This window comes from Pleurodeles waltl, chromosome 1_2 (assembly GCF_031143425.1).
Source record: "Pleurodeles waltl isolate 20211129_DDA chromosome 1_2, aPleWal1.hap1.20221129, whole genome shotgun sequence".
Classification (NCBI taxonomy): Eukaryota; Metazoa; Chordata; class Amphibia; order Caudata; family Salamandridae; genus Pleurodeles; species Pleurodeles waltl.
This window is the reverse complement of record NC_090437.1, coordinates 796,175,453-796,196,959: the sequence shown is the minus strand read 5'-3', so window position 1 is coordinate 796,196,959 and position 21,507 is coordinate 796,175,453. Positions and strand designations below refer to the sequence as shown.

The window sequence follows — 21,507 nt, the reverse complement described above, 5'->3', positions numbered from 1 at the left end:
TGTGAGTTTCAACAAGTGGCTATTAACTTTAATTTAGAACCATTAACATAGAGGACCAAAAGAGCCATACACAGCACCTTTACCTCGACGCCAGCCAGAAGCAGGAGCCAGTGAGACAGCCAGGGGTAGAGCTGAAGCTCTGCTGCTGGCTGTTGTCAACAGGCGAGCAGCCGCAATCATGACTGACTGTAATCTTCTCATTAGATAAGCAATGTTGCCAAGAAATGGAGTGGTGATATAGCTCAGGAAAAATATAATAGAAGAATGGTAAACTCACGTTCAGTGCTTGGGACTGAAAAATACATGTGGATGCCATCATCTGCACCTATGGGTCCAATGAAGGGCCAGAGCCAAGTGCTGGAAATATTCACCGACGCCAGAGAATTGGGGGTGATGTATTGCATTTTGCTGCAAACTCTTCAAATGCTGTGAATGATCTTAAGTAATTCATGATACAATAGTGATATTCTTCTAAACTAAAGCTACACCCCACCTCCTCAGTAAAAATAAGCTTGAGCCATGTGTGATAAAGGATAATTCTGGGAATGCGCATGTCTCAAAGAAATAAGCAGCATTTTAGTACATCGTGTGACCACTAGCTGAGACTTCAGTAACACACGTGGGAGGTTGCGGGTGTGTGTGCGGGGGCGATGGGAGTGTCCAAATTGTTGTCTTGGTGATGCAGTACACGGCTTTACATTGTGGAAGAAGTGATGACTTCAATCCCAACAAGAGACAGACAAGCATCAAAACACATTATTCCATGCAGTCCACATTTTCACAGTCCCTTTATCACAACGGGCAGAACAAGGGAAACATCAAACCTTAGTAAAAACGGGCGCGGAGGAGGCGCTGCTGCTATTCGATCCCTCCAGCCGGTACAGGTATGAAGTTGGACTTTGGACCTGAAAAGCAAAGTCACAGTCAGATCAAATTCATCTGCGTAACAGGTAAACATTCCAACATTTCTCAAGGTTTCAACCTTTAAGCCAAGTATTTTGCAGACTTGCCTTTGCAATCTTGTTCTTTTAAAGTATTTCAGGGTTATTTCGAAATGTCTACATCCAACAGAAAGGAATCAGTTCTCATTTGGCTAGTTTGATGGCCATCTCACTTTCATGATGTTTTCATGATATGAACCTGATTGCCTTAGAGCCAACTGTTTATTAATAGTTGGCTAATACACTAATGCACATATGAAATATAGAGCCCTAATCACAAATAGTAGTCATAAATCTGCACCCCTACACGCACTCTGATGCACAGGTGAAGATTCCTGACTTCGAGATATTCTCAAAAACTACCAGTAGTCATTTGGAAAGCTTCACCAGCCGCAACTTTCCAGGTGTACGACTGGAAAAGTCATGTGGCATTTTTTAATAGTAGCATTCCTCCAAAACACAATTATATGCACAGCAATGCTACACATTGTAATAAGGCATTGTACAATTGCACATTTGTTTCCACCAGGAAGATATTTTTCCAAGCAGAAGAATCCCTTCCCATACACTGTGACATTGTCTGAGGATGACCCGTCCCATTTCCCAACCTGGAGTGGGCTTTACTCCAGGCTTTGTCAAGAGTAAATGTTTACCATTTCCAGGTGGATAAGTGATGGAGAGCAGTTTGTGAAAGCCCAAATACTGGCGTGCTTCCAGGCTTTCACAAACTAACAAGGTTAACTCTCCATTGCTTGCATGGGATTTACTCTTGCTGAATATTACACTTATGTGTGGTAGCCTGTTCTGGAGGAATAAACAGATCCATGGCTGCCAGATCACCTTTTATGAATCTGTAGCAGCTGTAATACAGCAACATTCGATTGCAAAACTACTTTTACGACTGAAAATTGTTTTGTGAATTAGGCTCGTGATCTTCATTTAGATGAACACTCCAATTCACTGTCCTGTGGGGAAATACCGCTAAGGTGTCAGAAGAGAATAGCCATGGGTAGCACCAACCCATCAGAACATGGGAAAATACTTGAACAAAGACATTCATAAAAGCACAGGACAAGTCCCATCAGTTCTAAATTTAAACACGAATTTGATCGATTGAGAGTGGGTCTTTCACAATTTATGTGTTGTATTTTTTGTGAGCAAATGCACCCACTAACCTAAAATGGACAAGTAACAATGTAGAGTACAACCATATATGCTCTATGTTGTTTGGAGCATAACAACTGTGCGGATTGGATACCTCTATGACAAAATTGTGTAAATTGTTTTCAGAATATCCCATTTCAGAAAATTACTGACCAGGGAGATTATTGAAATTAACGATGTGATCCTAGCAGTGAGTTGTTTTTCCACACAGACTTTTCCTCACCAGCGGTGGTGCCCTGACTTCCTCCCCACTGGCCGAGGAGAGATGGGCCCGTGCACTGGGGATGAACAGCTAGCCTGGAGTGACCCTGGCGAGAGGTGACCCTCCCACAACTAGGGCGATCGGTGCCCAACACTCAGCGGAGTGGGTGTGCCCACAAGGTTTCAGGGTATCCAGCCAGATGGGGTGCTTTGAGGCGGTTCCCCCACAGGAGCCACTGAGGAAGGAGGGCATGTCTACCTCTGAGAAAATGTCATGAGAGAAGAGTGGAGGCCCTTGCCCACGGGGCAGGGCCGGCTGAGGAAGGTAGGCCACACCGGCAGGACTGCACTACACACCAGACCCTCGGCCACGCAGGCCGCTATATAGACAGCTTCCCCCTAGGGGACATCTGATGAGTAGCAGCCCCCACTACGTGCCCGCATGGACTTTACTGTCCTCAACCTGGTGAGATGCTATAGGGGAAGTGCCCACACAGGAGCCTCTGGGAACAGAAACCACGCCTACCCCGGGGTTGCCAACATGGGTTACCCTGATTTACCCTCATTGAAGGGGGGCAAGGGACGGCTCAACCCTGGTGACTCAGTGCTGCACTCATCCTCTGCATGACACAGGCAGTAACATACTCTACCTTTTGGACCCACTGGGAGGGACGCCCATAGCCATAAACTAATTGGACTGAGCTCCTACTAACAAGGGCCCACACAAATTGAGGGAAGCATGCCTACTGCTGGAAGCAACACCAGGTGCCACCATGGGGAAACTGGAGGCTAGGGCACAGGGATCATGCCCAGTGCTGCAGGATTTGCAACCAGACATGTCTAACCTGGAAATGTCCCTGGATCCATTGCCCCAGGCCCTGCAAGTTACCCTAGACAAGATACCGTGGGCCATCAAGGCCATCCCTGGTTCTCCAAAGGGACCTAGGGATGGTGTCAGTTGAGCTGGGTCTGCTTTGAGCTGACCAACAGAAACTGGTGGACAGGGTCAAAGATACTGAAACGTCCCTGACCAAGTTGGAGCCTTCGCACCAAGCCATGAAGACCCACTTACCCACCGACTGGAACGCTGCGCAGATGTTGAAGGATGCAGTCAGTGTAATAACGTGTGCATAGTGAGTATCCTGGATGGGACTGAGGGGCCCGACATTGTGGCCTAGCTGGAACCTTTTCTATGTCCTGTGGTGGCCCCATCCCAGCTCACACCCTTCTTTGCCCTGGAGAGGGCACACTGGGTCCCAGCTCGACCACCAGCCCTGGATGCCCTCCAGACTCATGGTCACCAAACTATTACACTACAGAGACAAAGACATACTGTTGTAATGCGCATGGAAGGTGGGCCCATTCTGAGTAGGTAATGGCCAGGTCACGCTGTTCCCTGACTTTACAGCTGGTGTGCTGGCCAAGCAGGCCTCCTTCTTTGAGTTGAAAGAAACTCTGCAGGAAGAAAGGACCCAGTACTCACTTATCTTACCAGCCAAGTGGAAGATAATGTAGGATGGCAACTCCCACTTCTGCCAGGACTCCAATGAGGCCTGATCGTGTCTGGAATCGTACTAGACTGGGACTAACAGACCATGGACCAACACCGGCAAGGGCCACATATGCCTCGGGAAACGGCATAAGTTACAGAGGGGCCCACGAAGGGGAGTGCTGATGAAGCCCACCCAGACACAATTGGACATGGATAAAGTGGCGGCACTGCAGGCTGGGGCATTGCTCATCGAGGGCAGGGCCTCCAACGCGGATGATAGCAGCGGATCAGAATGCCGGGCAGGCACCTCCAACTCAGATTCGCTGCACCTTGATGATGAGAAAATACCTAAGATGACTTCCCAGACTGCTGCGAACATTGCTTAAGCTGTTTCCCTCTACTTAATGTATCTGACCCCCAATATGGGCAACAATTGCAATGCCTGTGTCAGCACGGCTACCAGAGGCTGCAAAACTGATATGTCCATGCCCCCCCCCACATATCGTCATTGCAGAGATTGCAGAATGGTGGTGTTGTGTGTTACTAACCTTTCTAAACAGTAACGTTTAGGTGGCAGCCGTGTTGGGCTGCTCTGAGGTCAGGGAGTTGGGACTTTTGTTGTTCATTGTTGTTCAAGGCTGTCTTGGGAGTGAAAGTGATGTGTGAGGGGGGCTGTCAGAGGTGAGTTGGTTGGGTTAATGACGCACTGCATCCATCATGACCACCTCACCTAATACTTACAAACTGATGACATAGAATGAACGTGGGTTGGGATCAGCAGCCAAGTGCCCCAAATTCCTGTTAAATCTAAAATGACGGAGGTTCATATTGCTCTAGTTGAAGAAACACACCTCACGCTTACAGAGGCTGATCACCTCCTGCAGTGGTGGCAGCACCACATTCATGCCACTACCTATTAGGCCTTTGTGAGGGGGCATTGATCTGGGTGAGGACAGGGGTCCTATTTGAGGCCATAACAATGGTATGTATGAGGAGGGCCACTATATCTTGGTGCAGGGACAGCTTTGCAGTAGGCCACTGGTCTTAGGTAGCCTTCTTCCATGCCCTGTCGACATGGCTTGGCTGCCTAGCGGGGGCCACTCCTTATTGGGAGCAACTTCAACTGCATATTTGACATGACCTTATTCTGCCACTGCTCGCAGCAGAGGCCTATAGGGCGGCAGCCAACCTGACCAAATGGGTAACACACTGGGACATGGAGGACCCCGGCACACTCAACACTCAACACACAACAGACAGGGACTACTCCTTTTACTCAGGGCTATATCAGGTACCTACTAGGACCAACTGCTTTGTATGCTCTAAGTTCTTCAGTGGCTGCATAACGCACATGGAGTACTTGGGCCATACCCTGTCAGACCAACATCTCTCTCCTCCTGACGCTGCAACTGCCTGACAAACGCACACTTATATCCATGTTACGGCTGCATTCGGCAGCCCTTGAGGACGCTCTCTTCAGGGATGTCTTAGCACACCAAGTGACTGGATACTTTGCCTCAAACCTTGGGATGGCATCAAGTCCGTGGCTGGAGTGGGAGGCCTTTAAGGTGGACTGGGCAGTCACTGGGTATCTGCAGGGATCTAGAACGGGCCCTTCTGAAAGTGAAGGATGACCTCCATACTTGCTATAATGAACGGGCACAAATCCAGAGGCTCTCCCATGACTGTTAAAGACCTGAGAGTTATAAAATGTAGCCCTGAAGCCTCTCAGATGCCATGGTTATAAGACCTACATGAGTCGAGCCCATGAGGAGAAAGGGAAGTCGAAGGAAACTCCTGACCTGGTTGGTCCGTCCTGAAATATGGAGGTCCCCTGTCAACCGCCTGATGACTTCGGGTAGGACTGCCCTCTATTCCAGGATAGATATCAACAGGGCATTCTGGGCTATTATGTCTCTCTCTATCGACATATGGTCCTTTTTTGGACCGCTTGTCTCTTCAGTGCCGCCCGCTGCAGAACAGGAGTCACTGGCTGCACCAATGTGAAAGTGGAACTCCGTAATGCCATTAAATCCATTGCATCGGGCAAAACACGGGGAGCTTATGGACTCACTTTGAAGTTCTAAGTGTCTTTCGTGGGAGAGCTGGTGCCGAGAGTAGCAGAAATGTATACAGAGGCTTACGAGGTGGGAATACTCCTGGCCATGACCAGGGAATCCTTGGTAGTCCTCCTGCCTAAATCCCTTCTAACAAAGCGATGGTATTTGACTTTCAACCCCTCCCCATGCTTAATTCAGACTTTAAAATACTTAGCAAAGTACTGGCCTCTTGGTTATTACCCCACATGCAAGTACTGATTCACACTGATCAGAACACGTTCATACCAACCCGCAATACTTCCCTTAACATTCGTAGACTACTCTATCCTCTATGCCCGCAACCGACCCCCCAAGGCTCATACAGTGATCGTGTTGCTGGACCTTTAGAAGGCCTTTGACACAGTGCAGTGGGACGTCTTGGAAGCTACCATGCTGCAAATGGGTCTGGGAACTAGATGGACGCCCAAGGGAAAGGATCAGGATTGGATGAATGGTCTTTGAGGCTTACAAGGTGTTCAGGGATACCAGGCATGGATGCACCCTGTTGCCCCTGTAATTTGACATAGCCATCGAACCCCTGGCCGGGGGTTCCGGACAGAGGAAGCGGACTGGGGAATAGACATGGATGGTACCGTTCATGTCATCTCACTATATGCTGACGTACTCCTTATTTATCTTCAAGATGGTGTCAAGACTTCCCCAGGCACTGCAGCTTCTTGAAGAATTTGCCTGTACTCGGGTCTTCAGTAAACCAGGGCAAGATGTGTGTTCCCAGTGGATGGTGTAACATGCTCCCTCACCTCTTGCCCACCTGATATACTCTGGGCTCCACGCTCCTTTCGATATCTGGGCATTCAGATTTTCCACAACTTGGTAGACCTACGTGAAGGTAACCTGGGGAAGGCTCTTGGGTCTCTTAAGTCCTGTGCCCCGTTTTTGGTGCTCACTCAAAGTGCCAATCATGGTGCACATAGCTATTTCTAAAATGATTATGCTCCCAGGGCTTCTTTGTTTCTTTGTGAATCTTCCAGTGAAGGTTCTGGTGGCCTGGTTCTGGAGACTTGAGATTCTCCTTGGAGAACTGATCTGGGATGGCAGACGCCACAGTGTTGCATAGACTACCCTCCGCTGTCCCCTACTCGAAGGCGGAGTGGGAATGGCAGATTTTGAATTATGCGGCCCCACTCCAGTGGATAACTAAGGGGTTGGATGGAGCGGATCAAATGGAACTTGAATCGATGGGCTCTGAACCCAAACAGGTGCTGTTACTGGCGAAACTCCTGCAACCTGCCATGACGATTCCATGCCTGCATATACTTCACGTCTTGTTCTGCTGGTGATGTGGGCTACGACGCCCTATGTCCCCCAACTACTGTTGGTGGGACTGCCTTGACCTTCTTCAGGCTAGTGACACTGAGGGGGTTATTACAACTTTGGAGGAGGTGTTAATCCGTCCCAAAAGTGACAGTAAAGTGACGGATATACCACCAGCCGTATTACGAGTCCATTATATCCTATGGAACTCGTAATATGGCTGGTGGTATATCCGTCACTTTACCGTCACTTTTGGGATGGATTAACACCTCCTCCAAAGTTGTAATAACCCCCTGAGTGTCTTTTCCAGGCAGGCATCCTGATCCCCCTCAGGGACTTGTCAGAACAGTTAGGCCTACCCCTGGGCACATTCCTTACCTATAAAGCACTTGTCCTTGCTTACCCATGCTTTCCAGGACTTGTGGGGGTTGGCAGAAAAGGAGCCTCCCACGCACAGGGTCCTCCAGCTTCTACTGACAGTGGGCTCTGGAAGCCACTTGGTCACATGGTTCTATACGGCAATGGATAGCCAGGCCAGGAGGCAGTATACGCCCTCCGGGGATGCAGGTCTGCAGACTTGGGCCAAGATCTGATGGACCCTGAATGGGGAAGGGTGTTGGCTTAACCCCAAAAAGTTTCTCACAATTCTAGTTTCATATATATTAAATACAACTATTTCCAAAGGACTTACCTCACCCCACACAGGTTCAGGGCTATCTATGGCAGAGACTCCAGGGAATGCCCCCATTGCACGGCATTAGACTCTGACTTTGGACACATGACCTGTGGGTGCCCTGTGCTTTCTAGGTTTTGGGATGAGGTTGTCACAAAACTTAACAAGACCCTGAATAGAACACTTAACAATACTCCTGAAGTTTGCCTCTTGGGTCTCTTCCCCAGACCAGCCACTAAGAAGGTAGGGAACATATTTCTTGACTTAGCATTGGCACTGGTAAAAAGACACATTGCTATGGCCTGGAAGTCACTGGGGGGTACCAAACTGGGAACCTGGGTGAAGGATTTCACCCTTTGGGCCCAGGCCGAGAAGAGAGCCATGGCCCAGGAGGAGGCACTGGGGATCCATTGCAGGCCCATAGCACCACTCTGGACAGAAGAGGTGGATGAATGCGAATCTGTCATGACTGCAAATGAGCTGACAGAGGATGAGGGTGAGGGACCAGCTGAGGAGCCATGACCCTGCTGAGGGCTTGGGAGTGGGAATTGATGGGACCATGGGGGCAAACGGGCTGGGACCACCTGAGGGCAACCATGGGGGTTGTGTGCTGACTCCAGTGGGCTCCCATACTGCCCCAACCTGAACCAGGTGTGCCCCCCTCATCCTCCCAGCAACACAACCCCCTATTTTCTATCCCTGACACTGTCAGCACCCTCCACTGGGACAATAAGGCATGCATGGACACAGCTACAGTTTATATGTTACCTTCCATGTTTTCTCATTGTTATTCATTGAGTAATGACCTCCTGGCACTACAGTCACACCCCTGACCCCCACGAAGGAGTGTCAGATCACGAATACACTACAAAAAATATTATGAAAAGCGAAAACTCCATACATTTTGATGGGATCACCATACATGCTGTTGTATTATCCCTCCTAATGTCAAAGGCAACTGTTATGTGCATTCCATAATACTGTGCTTATCAAAATGCTAATAAAACTTGTGTTAAAAAAGTACTTCAACACTCTATATTCAAGAGAGTTGCATTAACTTGATGATCAAATATACAGTTGGAGTTGATTCTATGGTGAAGTGCCAGTCACTGCAATGTATACTGCCCACTTGAGAGTAACACCACTTGCAAACAGCCAATGGTCTGTTGTAGAGAATGAGCGCCTTTTACTGATAATACTGACAATACTTTGCTGAATTTCTTGGAACTTAATCCTGATTAGCATTTCAACCGAGACAACTTACTCACTAGATCTTTAACCTATGGCCAACCAAGAACAAGCTGCATAATTTGATCATACGCTATGCAGATGGCCCTATCCTGAACAGCATGTCATTTTATAATCAAAATCTGGGTAAAGTTCCAATTCAAATAGATAACCTAACAATGAAAAAGCCGAAAAAAGATAACCACCTGAATCAACAGGATATGCCTAGGGATACTCAATAAAGTGCTGATCTTAGACAAATTGTATAAGATGGTGGTGTGCAACATTGGACACTTTTGCTACTTTTGGCTCAATGTCGGAGTCAAAAAAATCCCCTCAATGGTATACTATATGTGTTGTTTTCAAAGGAGGACCAAATGCGCTGATCAAATCAATCCAAAAAATAATGGGTTTGAGGTACTCAAATGTAGAATGTCAATATTGCCAGCACTGAGACAGAGATGCTTTGCCGACATCCACTGTTTAAGTGTCAGCAATTATTCTGCATTTATAATAGGATTTGAAAAGCCCTTTCATATGATCCTCAAGAATTTGAATATCATCAGCATACATTTGAAACCCTAACCCATAAGCAGTGATGATAGGTGTCAAAAGGATCATTTAAATAGTGAATAAAAAGGGTGAGAAAGCAGAGCCCTGGGGGACTCCATAGGTCTAATAATGTACTGTAGAATTAAATTGCCCCAACTGGATTTGATGGTGTTATTAAGAGTTGCGAAATGTATTCTTGGTGCATTTGTGGGCACAATCACTTTACAAGAAGATGTGACTTCGTGACTGAAGATGTGAGAGACGCACACAGAAAGATTTAAGACAGAGTAGACAGTGAGCTTGTGCTATGGAAACATCTATATTTTACTCACCTGCCAGAGATAGAACAAATTGATGTTGATGTTGATGTTGTATGCTACTGAATAAACACAGATATTATTTAAAAATGTATAGCTTTTCTTACATGTAATACATGGGACTAAATCAAAGTCAACCACTATTTAGCCAATCAGTTGCTTCAGAATTAGCACACATGTTCACTAATCTCTTTATCTCTTCAGCCAAAAGTGTGCCTTCCTGTCTTGTACAGAGCTTAATGAATTTATTTGTAATCTTAGAACTCAGTTTGCATAGATTTGATACATTTGGGAATACTTTCTTCAGCAGATCCAATCTTCCCGCACAGAGTATACTTCTAAACCTGCAACAATGATAATCCAGAAATGCATACTACATGTTCTTAAAATGTTTTCTGGACACAGAGAACAAGAGGTGGAAAGGTCATTTCTTGAAAGATGTCACAAATAGAACATATTTAAACAGGGGCCTAACTGAAGAGAGGACTGAAAATAATGTCCCTCATTTCCAGTGTGGCGGTAATATCTGGAGGTAATACCGCTTGCAGAAATAATTATTAATACCACACTGTAGATATGGTACCAGCACATCATTGTCACAATATCATCTGACATAGGTATTGTGTCTTAAATATGTTTTACGAAAATATGACTCCATTAGAGTTACAAATAGAAAATCTAAGCCCAATTCAACAATAGCCTTAATGCTATATGGACAGAAAAAAACATTTGTGCCTGAATCAGTATTACACATGGAGCACCCAGAGTACAAGGGAAGGGTGGGGATATATAAATGTTTTTTTTGTTAACTAAAGGTGGCATCAAGAATTAATTTTATGATGAGTAGACGCTCATCTGCTAGACTGAGGCTCACAGCATTTGCTTTACAGCAATTAACACATGGACTGTCAAGCAATGTATTGAAATTAAGCCAAGGTCAGGGTGAAAAACAGGAAACTTGCATTATTACAGGAACTGCAAGAATAATGAATTTAAAAAATAGAACAGGGAGAGGATTTGTAGTAAAAAGAGAAAATATCACATATATGATAATAGGTCCACTGTGTCCACCATTAACCATGGTGGTCAGGCTATGCAAAGGAAAACTCAAGAAGAGAAACGTAAGGAAGGGGCTTAGTGGAGGAAGGAAAATAAAATGGTGAGGGAAGGAACATCTAAAACAAACAGATAGAGTGACAGCGGAAAGATACGTATGGGGAACTGGGGGGCAGGGAAGGGGGATAGAGGACATGCACCTGGGAAGATTAGGAAGGGTTTGGCAGTTCTGCCCAATCCAGGGATATCTAAAAAGAGGAGACCGGTGAAGTGTGTAAAGAAGGTAACTAGGTTAGTTAAAAAGGTACACAAGCAGAAGAAAGGAAGGAGCAACCAGTTGAGAGAACCAGTAGATTACTCAAAATAAGAGAGGGTAAAGGAATTATGCACTGAAAAGGGGGATCTAAGGAGGCTACCACAAACGGTCATTTTGGAAAAATTCATTCAAAAAAGAGACCAGTTGAAATAGCTTGTGCAAGACAATTTTTCATCCAAATCACATGCTGCAATTTCATACTACCCATAACGTAGCAGTGCTACATCTGGGTGTACGTAAGCGGTATCTGCCCTATTTTCAATGCTCTAAAGCATAAGGTTTCAGAAAGATTATTCATTTATATTATGTTACTGCATCAGTAAGGTCACGGCTGGTGTTAGGCACCGGCAGGCTTGGTGATCATCTAGATTGTTGAGTCACGGTGAGTACCCACCCTCTTTTTCCCCTATGCTCCAGCATCTTTGAATGTAGAACCAAATTTGAGAGAGCAACTTACATTATGTCTATCACCTAACACCTCATGGCCACCATGCTTTCCCCGGTGGCCAAGGGACTCAATCTGCCATCATCAGACAGTTTGCTGTCCAGTGGGCATTACTGACAGTCATTGAAATGAGTAATTTCTATAGTGTTTACGCAATCATACATTGCTGACAGGGCTAATGTATTTTAAAATGGTTACAAGTCAAATTTATTAATAACAATATATATTTTGAGAAACTAACTGATTTATATAGCAACTACTTTGCCAAATCACACTGGCTTCGGCAACTTCATAGTCTGGATTTAATCTCCATCTCAATCCTTGTGACCACTACAGTCAAGTCTGCCCATTTTTATGCTTCACCTACTAAGGAGTGCAAGCTGTGTGGTTGCAAGATACCTACTGTGAGTTTACTAAGAGCGTACAGGGGCTTACAGCCCACCCACTGCTTACCATTGGTTGGCTTCATTGTCACTCTCATTTGCTTACTTCATATTAGATGGCTTCCTTGTCACAGTTGCCCATTGTGTGTTTATTCCTCCCCTAAAGCGCAGCTTCTTTATCATCTCTCTGATTTACTGGCTTCAATCCTTCAGATGCTCACTTTTAAGGAACAATTATTTTGGTCTCTTGTTGTGCGCTCCATTGGAGTGCATGTGTTCTCCAGGCACCTCCGCCATGGACTTCTCCCCACCGCACTCTGAGCTGCTCACTCCTACCTGTGTGCTTCTGCCCTGCCCTAAGCTGTCCTCTCCCTTAAGTACTTCTTTCCATGACCCAGTATTTTTCTCTCCCTCCTGTGCTTCTTCCTTGCTCCCTTCCTTGGGTGCTGCTTTTCTCATCCTCCCCCACTTACCAGATTGGAACATTTGACATGGAGTCAAACACAGGTCCCTGAAGTGTAGGCATTAATGCACTGAGCAACAAGCGTGGCTTGTTGTGATTTAGAGGGCCTAGGGAGGAGTGTGGAGCTAGGAGCCATTTAAATGTGGAACCAATCTCACTGCCTCCTCTTGAAGAAATCATTACCTGCCGGTGTTAAAAGGAGGAACAGTGATTGAAGTGTTTCACATTATTTTACAAGGAAATGCCTGTCATGGTTAAACCTCTGCAGAAAGCACAAATGAAGTCAACTCAGGTATCAGGGAAATGGATAAAAGTGAAAGCTGTTGAGAAAGGTTGTTGAGATAATGTTGCTGCTTGTGACTTCAAATACCAAACGTGATGCTACTACAAAGGGCACCAATACAATGAAGACAGGACTCTATTAACAAACAAATAGAAAATGTCCCTTAGATTTAGCCACACAGGCTAGACAAAGAATATGACACCCCAGTGCAGTGCACCATGGATCGCACCTGTATCAGACATAGTAATAATCCTACACATTGGAAAGCAGAACCTGGGCTGACACATACCTTCTGGACTGGCACCGAGAGGGGCTGAATCACGGTAGTGGTCATCCCAGACATCACAGAAGGGTATCCTATTGTCAAGGAGACGGAGGTCGATTTCTTTTGAGCCCTAGGAAGAAGGACCATGTTAGTGAAATCTCAGAGGAATGGTGCATTAGAGCAGAGAGCTAGGAGAAAACAGGTCAGAGAAGTTATGTTAGAACTGGAGGTAAAAGAGGGATCGTATCGGGCATAACACAGGCCCCTACAGCCCCACCAACACTTCAGGGTCCCCCTAACTCATTAGAGGTGCCCCACTCCACCCATCTGTGACATATGGGAGACTCCAGGGCCCATCTCCACATTTTGCAGCGGGGCCCCATCATATTACGTTACTCCGCTGTTATTGTGAATACCACTTTTACCTAAGCCCTTAGTACCAGCAGTGTTGCTAACCTGTTAACAGCTATCCCTGAATAAATATCCCATTTATTTAACTTTTTTTTTTTGTTTTTGTACAATGTGGCCCTCATTACGTCTTCGGTGGTCATTATCAAAGACCGCAGAAGCTGCTGCGTTCAACAGACCACCATATTAGGAGATCTGAAAGGACTTCCGCCCGTTTATGGGTGGAAATCCGACTCCGTTGGCCTGGCCGATGGAGTTGAAGAGCCAGTTCCACCACCAGCACTGCCACGGCAACAAGACACCACCCGCTGTATTACGATATGTAGTACAGAGAGGCAGAGTCCTGTCAGCTGTGCGGTGCTGGCAGTGGAATACATCAGGACCCATCTCCTCCCGGACTACCACCTCGCTGGAAAAGGTAAGTTGATCATCCGAAAGGAGCTGGGGTGTTGGGTGCATGTCTGTGGTGTGTGTGTGTATGTGTGCCTGAATGGGTAGTCATGTGTGTATGTATGTGTGCGTGAAGGCTGTGTGTGTCTGCATGTATGTGGAGGGGAGGGGGTGTCGGGGTGCAAGTGCGTGTGTGTTTGTATGCAGAGGGGTGGGGGTATCTGTCTGAGTGCGTGTATGTGTGCGAATGGGGGTGTCTGAGTGCATGTTTGTGAGCGAGCAAGTGGGGGTGTCCGGATGTATGCGTGCAGTTGGGGGGTGTCTGCACGTATGTGCAGGGGGGTGTCAGGGTGTGAGTAAGTAGGTGTGTCTATTGGGATGCATGTGAGTGGGGGTGCATGTGTGCATGTCTGCCAGTGAGTGGGTGTGTCTGTGTGCAAGTGTGCGGAGGGGGGAGTGTGAATGTATGCATATGTGGAGTGGGTGGCGGTGTGCATGAATGCGGAGGGGGTTTGAATGATTGCAGAGGAGGTGCGTATGTGTGAGTGCGAGTGGGGGGTGTGTATGTCAGTGTGAGAGTGGGTGGTGGTGTCTGTATGGATATGTGCAGTTGGGTGGGGGTGTTTGCAAGTGTGGGGATAGGTGGGGGGTGCATGGAGGTGTGTGGATGGGTTGGGGGAGTGCATGGAGGTGTGTGGATGTGTGGGGTGGTGTGCCGGTGACAGGAATGGGGATTCCTGTCACCAGGTGCATTTCAACCAGGGTTTTCGTAACAGGGCGACCGCCACAAAAATCGTGGTGGTTTGCTGCCTCGTTATCCGTCAGCGACTGCACCGGCAGGCTAGGCAGCGTTGTTGTGCTTTGGCTTCCTCCAAACTCCCCAACTTGTAATGCGGCAGTCTTTACCGTTGGGTCCGTGGCGGTCAGTTGCCGTCGCGTGGCCGGTGGTCTGATGACCGCCAGCCTTGTAATGAGGGCCTATGTCTGCTTGAAAATTCCTAGAGGGACCCAAAGTATGCAGCAAAGTTGCTAATTTTTCACAATCTGCTGAAAAATTGGCCAAAAAAGTTTGGAAATTGAATAAACTGCAATTTTATGCAATAAAATACACAACGGATTTGCACTTGACACTATCAATGGCCTCTGTTTCACATTTGTATTTCATGCAGCTGATCTGCATTCACCATGAAAGAAGAAACTGGTGTGTGCACTAAAGTCAGTGTGCAAGTCTTGTGTGGGAAACTGTTATGTGTGATATTTGCACAGCACGTGATGGGACATTTTGGTCAGAGATTGCATGAGGCATAAAGTAAGTTAAAAAGAAACTTACCTTCAAAAGCTAGATGGATGGCCTTAGCATTTTCTAGACTTTGTTTTAAAATGTGTTTCTCCTTATATGAAGTAATTTCACCAAAAATATGTAAAAGTAAAACAAGAGCTTGGCAGGGCACCTAACGTATATAAATATTTCTCTATGATTTGGTCTATTTTCATTCCACTGGTACCACGGGGAAAGTAAATAAAGCATACTGTGGGATCATGGGCAGCTTAACAACAAAGTCGACGGTATATTTTCCAAAACAATTCAGAAAGTTTGAAAGCAACTCCTGGGCCGTTTTTTCACGCTTGACTATTTTTGGGGGAAGGCCTCTGCATTGGAAGAACAAGGTAAGCATGGGCACAAGCTGTGGTGGAAAAAGTTAAAGGCTGTTTTAAGAACTGATTGCTCAATGGTGGAGTGGTATCTGTCACTCAAGAACAACATCTGCTTCCTTAAATCAGCAGAATCCATATCTTTTGTAACTTGCTTCAATACCATACTGACCAGCATTATCTGTTATGTGTGGCAGAAGGAACGCACAGAGGGTCTATGAGTGAGTGATCATGGATGGATGGATGGAGTGAGAGTGAGGGGGAAGTGAGAATGAGTGGAGGCGAGTATGTGAGTAAGTGAGTGAGGGAGACAGAGAGTCAGTGAGAGAGAGAGTGATGGAGTGAACATGTAATAGGTAAGTGAAATACTGAATCACTGGACCGTGAGCCATGTAATTTGTAAAGAAAGCTTTCAATTGAAGATGCACAGGTGTTTGATAAACTCCACGTGCCATTGGCTAAATAAACCATTAAACATACGTGAAAGGCACTAAAAGTTCATAGTGAGAGACCGCTCAGTACCTGTCACTGTGGAGGCTGTTATTTTGGGTGATAAAATTCCACCTTGACTGTTTAAATTACACAGTGACAGATGACGTTGTGTAGTTATGGATCAGGACAGCTATCCATTGAAAATGTTTTTTATTTGCCTATAAGTTTGCCCCACAAAGATGGATCTGCACAAAATGTGGCAGTCCAAAAGCCTAGTCATCTAAGGGCCGAGAGACCACATTTTGTGCAGTTCCCTACATGGGGAAAAAGTTAAAGGGGAATTGAGCAGAGATATCTTTTCCAATAAGAAAATTTGCTGGTGCTTACAGCAAAATCCACTAATCAGATTTATACCAAACTTAACATGAAAGTAGACCTTTGCTCAGAAAGCATGCTTTTGTGTGTTTGTTGTAAATCCACTCAGTAATGTTTGAAATAAAAGCATCTAAAAAAGGTGCTGGGTGGGCTTGCAAGTATCAATACTTTTATATATCTTGACCATTATAGTCTGAGGAGGTTCAAAGACTCAAAAGGAGATCAAAACAAATAAGGTAATCCTATTTGAGAAGGGATCATTTTCTCTTATCGTCCATTTCAGATCCTCAAAACTGAAGTTAGGTTCATGGATCTGAAAGCTCTGATTGGCTCTCTGCAAGAGAAAGTTTCCTTGCGGTAGCCCTTTCAGTACCCTGTGTGCACTCCATGTATCTTTAAAAAAAAGCTACATAAGGGAGCAGGGTGCGTGCATTCTTACCCCCTGCCCAAGGAGGGGAAACGCTCAAAGGCCCCTACTAAACAGTTAAATAGAAAAAATCTTCTGATAGTGCGTGGGAGTACGTAGGCAGAAGAACAATTTTCTGAGAGGAAGGAGTACCTCCCAAAAAGTCAGACAAAGAATGTCACAGTCGGGAGACCACCTGACAACATCTTCAGGCATGGCACTTGAGGAAAAGGAGGACGACGTCCAGTGCTTGGGAGATGCTCCAGTGAAGCAGACTGACATGTGGGATTTTTTTTACCCTCAGGTTGAAAACAAATATAAACATATACGGATTTTCATGTAAACTCTGTGAAACGAAGCTAGGCTGATGGACAAGAGAACATTACTCTTTTGGGACCTTCACTATGTATCACCATTCTCATGAAAAGGAATACTCGCTGTGGGAAAGAGAGATCTCCAGCAGAGGCATAGGTGGGCACAACATTGCTGCAAAGATAGCAAGAGGAGTGCCAAGTGCATCTGGGGTGGGGAAAGAACAAGTGGTTAGGGTAGGAGCAAATGGAGGACCGTTGCTGCAAATTCCCCCAGTGAAGAGTTTTTTTTTTTTAAATAGTCTTTAAAAGTGTCCCTTTCCTGCTACTGGTTGAATAAAAGAGTATCTGGAAAAAACATGAACTCAACCCAAAAACAAAACAAAAAAAAGTTATTTTGAGAACCATAAAAAAAGAAAATTAGGAGCTAGACTCAGTAAGCATATCGTGGGATGGGAGCAAGACCTGCTGCAAGAAATAGACTCTAGCTTACTACTGCACTTTATAGGCAAAGACCATGTGCAATATGGGCTGGCTGAAGGACCTGGCTGTAGGCTGTATTGTACACGATATGAGGCTCTGTGTACAGTGAGGATTGGCCCTCTGCAGCAGGTTTTTTGCAGGGCTGAGGCTAAGGCTTCCACAGAGAAGATAGGCCATACATGGAGGATTGGGTGAAGAGACAGGCCACAGGTCTTGTTCTGCGGCTATAAGGAAATGCCTCTTTTTGCATGATCACCCCAAAGCTTTGGACTGGTGCTGCTGTTTTTTTTAACTTTGAGAGTGCACCGAGTCCTGCTAACTAGACCTATGTGGCAATGTTTTGACCCTACAAAGTGAATGTTTGATTGGCTTACACCCAATCAGTATGGCTGTACTTACTTATACGTCCCTAGTATATGGTACCAGTTGCATCCAAGGCCTGTAAGGTAAAGTGCCCAGCCAAGGCTGTAGTACCTATTTTGCCACACTGGATGCAACAATCTGAAAACATGTCTCCCAGCCTGCCAATTAAAACTGGCAGAGAAGTTTTAAACTGCTAACTCGATTTTGCCATTTACACTAATGGCAAAGCCCAAACCTCCCTCTTTAATATTTCCAAGTCACCCCTGCAGCAGGCCTATTGAGGCCTAAGGCAGAGTGCAATATATTAAAGAGTAGGATATGCATTTTTGTATGTTTGAACAGTAAAACCCCCAAATTGTCATTTTTACTGGAGAAACATTAGTAGTCCATTGGAGAGTGCATGTATACATGCTGACAACTCAGCTGTGCTAACTTCTGAATGGGACGACTGTAATTGATACTTCAAGGTATCAAAGTGATTGTTGCATTCAATCCGACTTGGTGCCCAAGTCGAATTTAATGTAACTTGTTAAGAAATGCAATTTTTAGAAAGCTACAACTCTGTTGCCCAAGTCTTCATGTGGACCCTCGCAGATGTTGGCCACAAGACAGCCTTCTGCCCTCCTAGTGAGAAGTGAGAATAATAGCGACCTGCCGTTAGAAGAGGTGTCACTCCATCCTGGCAAGAAACCACTCAGGGTGGGATCCAAAAAGGCGAGTTTCAAAGGTAGCTTTTAAAGGGCAAATGGTGAACATACACAAGAGGGACTGCTCTTTTGTTGAGGTAGACGGGTTGGAATCAGGGACAGAGAGGGGAAACAAGTTGCCAAACCAGTTTTTCTGAAGGCATATATCCCTCAGGTAGCTACACCTCTAGTATGTGGTCCGAAGCGCCACACATCAAGAGAGGGGTTCTGCCATCTTGGGATATCTAGAGGCCAAACATTGAAGGATGTCGCACCCAGGCAGGGACGGTCCTAGTAGTCCACTGGCTAGTAACCGCTACATCTCCTCAGGGTACTTTCTGGGAATAAATATGGCACCACTGGCACCCAGATCTCAGCTCGCATCTGGACTGGGCAGAGAATGGATGAAGGACTGCCATGCTCATTCCTGGACTAGGTAATCAGAGGCTGCATCAAAGATTGGACCTGCAGCACCTAGCAAAAAAAAAGACTATGTCTGTGGTGCCAGGCTCGTAGAAAAGTCAATCCCAAGCCCCAGACAGAAGAGGCGAACTCCAAAAGTCAGTTGGCTGCCTTCCTGTTACAGCACCAGGGCCACAAATGCTGAAGAAGCCCATTCTGGCCAGTCAGCAGCTGCAATCGCCTGATCACCACTGATAGCTGAAGTGCAGCCCAGAGGACCAAGTCCCAATGTTCTAAATTTGTATCCGAGTCTGCCAGTCCTGGGAGAGTGGTTGGAGTGAAGTTTGGTCACTCAAGACATACACTAGACTTCAGTAAAGGGAACCTTTGGTTTTGCTGTGATTTGAGTCCAGTAGTCCTGTGGCAACTGACTTTCGCTGGACCAAAGAAGACTTCAAGGGACATCAACCCCTGTGGCCAACCTCACAGTAGGTTGGGCACTAGGACAGGCCAAAAGATGTATATAGATGTGTAGGCAGCCAGTGGCAGGTTGTGCGACGGGTCTGGCACTGTAGCCAACCCTGAGTGAACATGTTGAAAGATGCCTGCAGTGGGACATGGATGTCCAATTTGGGTTGGGTGCAGTGCCTGGCTGAAGCCTGTGCACAGCTGGGTTTGGCGGGTGTGGTGCAAATAGAGACCACAAGTCAAGTTCTGATCACAACCCCTGCTGCACACATCTGAAGGCCATGCACAAAAGGGGTTGGGAAAAAAGTATATCTTTAAAAATAAAACTAGAAAATCCATGAAAAAAACACCATTAAAAACTGTGTTATGTTTGTGGCTTAACACCCCACAAACACCATTGACGGTTCTTCCAGCTGCGGCTCCTCCACTATGGCGGAGGAGCGTGGCCCCCCTGCCAGCAGCAGCAGCTGCAAACCTTTAAGAATAAAATGATATTTAAATTATGTTATTATCGTTTTATTTTTAAAGGGGCAAGGCCATAGGGGATGACAGGGTTGGAGGGGGGGATTGCTGTGCACTCCCCTCAGTGCGCATGTGTGTTTGGCCAGCCGTCTCAGGCCGGCCAAACACACATGCGCACTGAGCTCTCTCCAACCCAGCACTGTGTTGCCAGGTTGGAGACAGCAGGCCCAAGCTCCCAGTCTGCCAGGGAGCGCAAAGCCAGGGTGCTCTGGCCACTCCTAACACTGCTTTTCTGAGAGCATCATTAGGACTTGCCATAGGTTAGGCTGGGAGCCTGCAAGTGGAGCCAGAAGAGCGGCAGGGAGTCAGGTAAGTTTTTTTTCTTTTTTAAATTTTGTGTTTTCCTTTGCTTTGTTCCCCCACCCACCATGCACTGCGCTGCCTCACTCCTTTACCGTGCCGCGAGCCGCTACTGGGTTCTTCTACAATGTTTGTGCCTCATCTGATATCCTTTGCTGACAGTCCACTCCCTCATTTTTCTCCGTACTCAACCAATCTACTTCTGCCTCGACTTCTTTCCTCATACACCTATGCCTGACCCTTCCTGCCTCAAGTACTAGCCTCCCTGTCTCAACCTACCTTTTTTCTTTATTTGTCCTTCAGTTATGTCTAATCTAATCTCCAGCACCGTCCAATGGTTGTTCAGTGACATTAAGCTGTTGGTGAAGCGAGAGTTCACAGGGACGTGGCCTGTTAAGGTAGCACGGGGGTTCTGGCATTTACATATACGTGAAGTAAGTAAACCGATCTCCTGGCACCATTAATTGAGTAACATGACTAGTACAGGAAACATGTATTGGTCGTGGCCCTGCACCCTTCCTTCACCGTGTTTCTTCACTGCAAATTCAGTTGCACATTTTAGGTACACCACTGAGTAAAGAGAGACAGGCATGCAGGGAGATAATGAGAGTATTGCATAGCAAACTATCTGCTCATGATTGTCTTTGGAGATGGACCCAGTGGGAACTGTGAGATACTCAATGTAATATTTAGAACATGGCTGAGGACTCTACTATGACAGTCTATTGGGATATTGTGCACAGAGTGGGGCTCATGACAAAAGATGAAATGTTGTAAAAAAAAAGTTCATTCAAAATGTCCTTCTTTGTTCAATGTATTCATTAGGGCCCATATTTATACTTTTTTTGCGCTGCATTTGCGTCATTTTTAGACGCAAAAGCGGCGCCAACTTGCAAAATACAATTGTATTTTGTAAGTTTGCGCCATTTTTGTGTCAAAAAGCGGTGCAAATGCGGCGCTTAAGAAGTATAAATATGGGCCTAGGTGTCTTGTAGGTGGAAAGAGAACAGCCACAGATCCCACCTGTCTTGAACAGTACTGAGTGCTACGCGTCCACTAAAGTCATGTCAGTCAGTAACTGCACCGCTAAGTGAACCTTGTCCTTTTTCAGACAAGGCTTCCAGCTGCAACTCTAGCTCATTATTTCCTTGGATAA

General features: G+C 46.1%; 1 protein-coding gene across 6 annotated transcripts in view; it reads right to left on the bottom strand.

Moving 5' to 3' along the window:
* PALLD (palladin, cytoskeletal associated protein) overlaps positions 1-21,507 on the bottom strand; it is an 847,172-nt gene that overhangs the window by 410,384 nt on the left and 415,281 nt on the right. For all 6 annotated transcript variants that reach the window (XM_069244048.1, XM_069244031.1, XM_069244040.1 and 3 more), the window contains 2 exons: positions 13,177-13,282; positions 825-905 (listed from right to left, as the gene is read on the bottom strand). In XM_069244048.1, the coding sequence (XP_069100149.1) occupies positions 825-905; positions 13,177-13,282 (187 nt within the window). The remainder of the gene's footprint in view (positions 1-824; positions 906-13,176; positions 13,283-21,507) is intronic.